Source organism: Brassica napus, chromosome A5 (genome assembly GCF_020379485.1).
Source record: "Brassica napus cultivar Da-Ae chromosome A5, Da-Ae, whole genome shotgun sequence".
In the NCBI taxonomy this organism is placed as follows: Eukaryota; Viridiplantae; Streptophyta; class Magnoliopsida; order Brassicales; family Brassicaceae; genus Brassica; species Brassica napus.
The window spans coordinates 9,408,047-9,411,758 of NC_063438.1; the positions used below are offsets into that span (position 1 = coordinate 9,408,047).

Consider the following 3,712-nt stretch of genomic DNA (forward strand, 5'->3'; position numbering starts at 1 on the left):
AACAAAACTAAAAAAAAAAATCAATATCATGTTCAGATATTTTATGTCGGTATTTGGTTCGGATTGAGTTATATCAAAAATTTGAAATCTAAAAATCTTTTTAAAAAATCTACACAACTGTATTTGAAAATATTTAAAAAAATACCTATAAATTTGAACATCATCTTTTATATCATTTCAGATATAACATCATGTCTAAATAACCCAACTGTTACGCTCCTATTCACTTATTTTTTAAGTCTGGTTATTCAGAACATCTCCAATAGTTTACTCTATTTTTTCTTTAAAATAAAATAATTTTATAATAGAGTTGAAGTTTGCTATAATGGTATTCTATTTCAAATTACTTTTTATTCTATTATAAAATGAAAAATAAAATACCATTAGAATATTTTCACTCTAAACTCTACTCCTTCTATTCCTAAATATAAGATGTTTTGGGTAGTACACACTTATTAAAAAAGTTACTTTTTACTTAGAAAATATCATTAAAATTATAAACTAAAAACTACTCAACCAATTACAAAATAGAACTATTAAATTTAATTGGCTACACAGTTTTTGATAAACTTAAAAGTTACCTAAAAAAATGAGAACATCTTATATATTGGAACATAAAAATTATTCTAAACATCTTACCTCTCAGAACAAAAAGAGTATTTTAGAGTTGAAAATAGAACGAAGATGCCTTCGGTAAAGTAGAAATAGCAACCAAATTAGTAGTACCTATAAGCATAATCAATTCTTGTGTTTGATTTGAAATCTCTCTACTTTGTCAATCAGAAATCATAAACGTAAAACTAAAACCTAGTTCTTTTCTCAAAAAAAAAACCTAAATTAATAATTATAAACCACTTTGTTCACATAGTAAAGATTGGAAAAAGAAAACGATAAAGAGACAAAAAGAGTCACGATTTCTCTACTCCGTCCGTGTTAGATGAGAGGTGGCGTCCAATATTCGAGAGAAGTTCTTTGATGTTACCACCAAATAACCAACAACAACAAAACAATAAATATAAAGACTCAACCTGTTGACAGAAATTAAAAATTAAAAATTAAAAACTAAAAGTAATCAATCAGATACTGGTAACACATACGACTGGAAAAGAAAATGAAAAAAAAAATCATCAACTTAAAATGATGAGAGAGAATTACTTCTCAGTTTCTAAAATAACAAATCATAAGAAGATGAGTTCCTTCTTCTGCTTGGAGATGATTAATGAAACAAAATAGTTGGACTTGGCTCACCTCGATGATAGGCTTCTCTTACAGTTTGATTTGTTACTGCCCTCTGCGTTAGGTGGTGGTTTCAGTTTATCTTCAAGCTCCTTCACACCTAACTTAACTAACTCTTCCACAACTGTCTTCATAAAGGTAGCCACTTCGGTCCTAAACTTCATGGAACCACTCTCGCTACTTTCTTCAATGTCTTGAACACCGCCTTTAACTATAGAACCAACAGGAGCTCCATCTATATAAGCATTGCTCGCTCTCACTATATCGTGAGCCCGCTCAAAGTAATGGCTGCGAACAAACTCTTCAAAGTGCTGCACACTCACCACAAGCACAGTTTTAATAATAAAACTCCAAGAAAACACACAGTTTTTGACTAGATATTTTACCTTGGGTGGTTTTCTCATGCTGTAAACCATTGTCCTCAACGACAAAACGTATACGTTCTCACTGTAAAATTTGGAATGAGCCTCGCCTGATGGAGTCCCCTTGGTCCTCCCGTAGGCAGGTTCGTTAAAGTATGGCTTTTGATTCAAGATGAGTGCTTGGATTGAGACGAGAAGCTGTAACATTGTGGACTCCTGTGGGAGCCATTTCTCCCTAGCGTTACCATTCCAGGTACCGAGAAGACTCAAGCATACTTTACCACAGTTGTATAGATTTGGGTTGATTCTAAGCCCACCGGAATGGTAATGAACCATCTGTTACCAGCAAAATCACAAGTCATCAGAAGTAAAAAAAAAAAGAACACATTGAGAAAGTAGTTGTTGAGGACATTACTGGTGGCACTGAAGGATAGGTGTCAGGGAAGTGAATATCGAAAAAGAAAAGACCCTCATGGTAAGGAGTCCCCTCAGCTCCAACAATTACAGCTCTCATAAGATCCATTCTTGATTCACAGGCTCTCACAGATATTGTCTCTGTTTGCAACCAAAAAAAAAAGTGAATAATGTAGCAAGCATTGATCTGCATAAAGTATATACACTAAATAACCTGGCAAATCATTCTCAAGAATCTTCCAGTCTGCTTGAATCTTTTTCACCCAAGTCCTTGAGTGCTGATAAGATAAAAAAAAAAAGGAGAGAGAGAGGCAGCTAAATATCAAAAGTAAAGAATTAATAAAACATTAATCCTATAGAATGTTAACCATCACCTGCTTTGAAGCGTTCCCCTGAGAAGCATAGTGATGTTTTGAGAAATTATCAACAGTGTCAAATCTTTTAAAGTCGCTCAGAAAATTAGCTTGAGCTGAAGAAACAGCAACCTCCACAGCAGCTCTAGGACGAGAAGAGCTAGCGGAACTGCTTCTTCTAGATCTCTTGCTGCTAGAACTCGGAAACCCCCAAGGTTGAGTAGTAGACATCACCACTTCTTCATCAGCCAAATGATCATACAAGGAGCCGTCTTGTATAGACTTCCCTTTGTTCTTCTTATCGACAAGGTTAGCATTGTTGTTATTACTAACAAGACCGCCATTGCGAAACTCATAGTGTTCCACATCGATCACTTCAGGAATTCCAGCCTACAACAAGATCAAACCACCAAACTTTAAACGAAAACCCACATAAACCCTAAAACAGAAACGAAACCCTAAACCTGAGCAAACAAAACACGAGTAACCAAAAGTTACCCACATAAACCCTAAAACGAAACCGAAACCCTAAACACACAAGGGATCATCACCACTTCAGTTAAAACGATTTAACTTCCGGGAAACTTATAAAAGGAGAGAAAGGTGGAACCTTTCTAGGTTTACGAGTTCTCGAACCAGAAGGGAACAGAGGAGGAGCGATCTCCACCACGTCAGGCTCCATTGACGAAAGATTGATTCTTTCTTCTGTTTCACAACTAGACAGAGAAGCCTCTCGCGATTGTATAATCTTTGTTGGGTCTCTTCACATTCACTCAGTATATATACTACACACCACCCTAACAGAGTAAAGATTTCTCATTTCTCTCAATTTTAAAAGAAAAATCTTTACAAAATTTAACCTTTTTAATTATTAATTTCCATTTTGAGTTTATTGTTTAAAGTGGAATAAGACTTCGACTATGGTCTCTGCTCATGGACCCCATCTAAAACCACAGTTTCTTTTCACAATTTGCATACGTGGACAGAGGCCATTGATATTTGGTCGTTGGGTATGCAAAGTAGAGGTGGGCATAATAACCGATACCCAAACCCGAACCCGACCCGAAGTAAGTGGTTCGGTTTGGGTTTGGTTAGTGTCAAATACTCGATCGGTTTACATCCTATCCCTTTCCGGTTAACCGAACCCGATCCGTTATTACTCGATACATGAACCTACCCGAACATAACCAAACTTAACCAAAACCTTGCTATTTATGATTTATTCCCTTTCCCAAAATTGTGTCGTGCAATATATACCCAAGCATCATACAAATCGTTTAGTGTTCCCGAAAATTATGTTTCCTAGATTTTTCTTAAGTGGTTAAGATTTAAAATCATAAATTAACA

General features: G+C 35.3%; 1 protein-coding gene across 1 annotated transcript; it reads right to left on the reverse strand.

Annotated features, from left to right (window-relative positions):
* Nucleotides 1-1,174: 1,174 nt before the first annotated feature.
* On the reverse strand, nucleotides 1,175-3,213 carry LOC106379602 (probable ubiquitin-conjugating enzyme E2 26). Its single transcript, XM_013819520.3, has 6 exons — nucleotides 2,976-3,213; nucleotides 2,387-2,755; nucleotides 2,227-2,290; nucleotides 2,014-2,153; nucleotides 1,623-1,934; nucleotides 1,175-1,547 (listed from the first exon to the last, which is right to left on the reverse strand). The coding sequence occupies exons 1-6, from the start codon at nucleotides 3,045-3,047 to the stop codon at nucleotides 1,245-1,247; spliced, it is 1,260 nt and encodes a 419-aa protein (XP_013674974.2). The 5' UTR covers nucleotides 3,048-3,213; the 3' UTR covers nucleotides 1,175-1,244.
* Nucleotides 3,214-3,712: the final 499 nt, after the last annotated feature.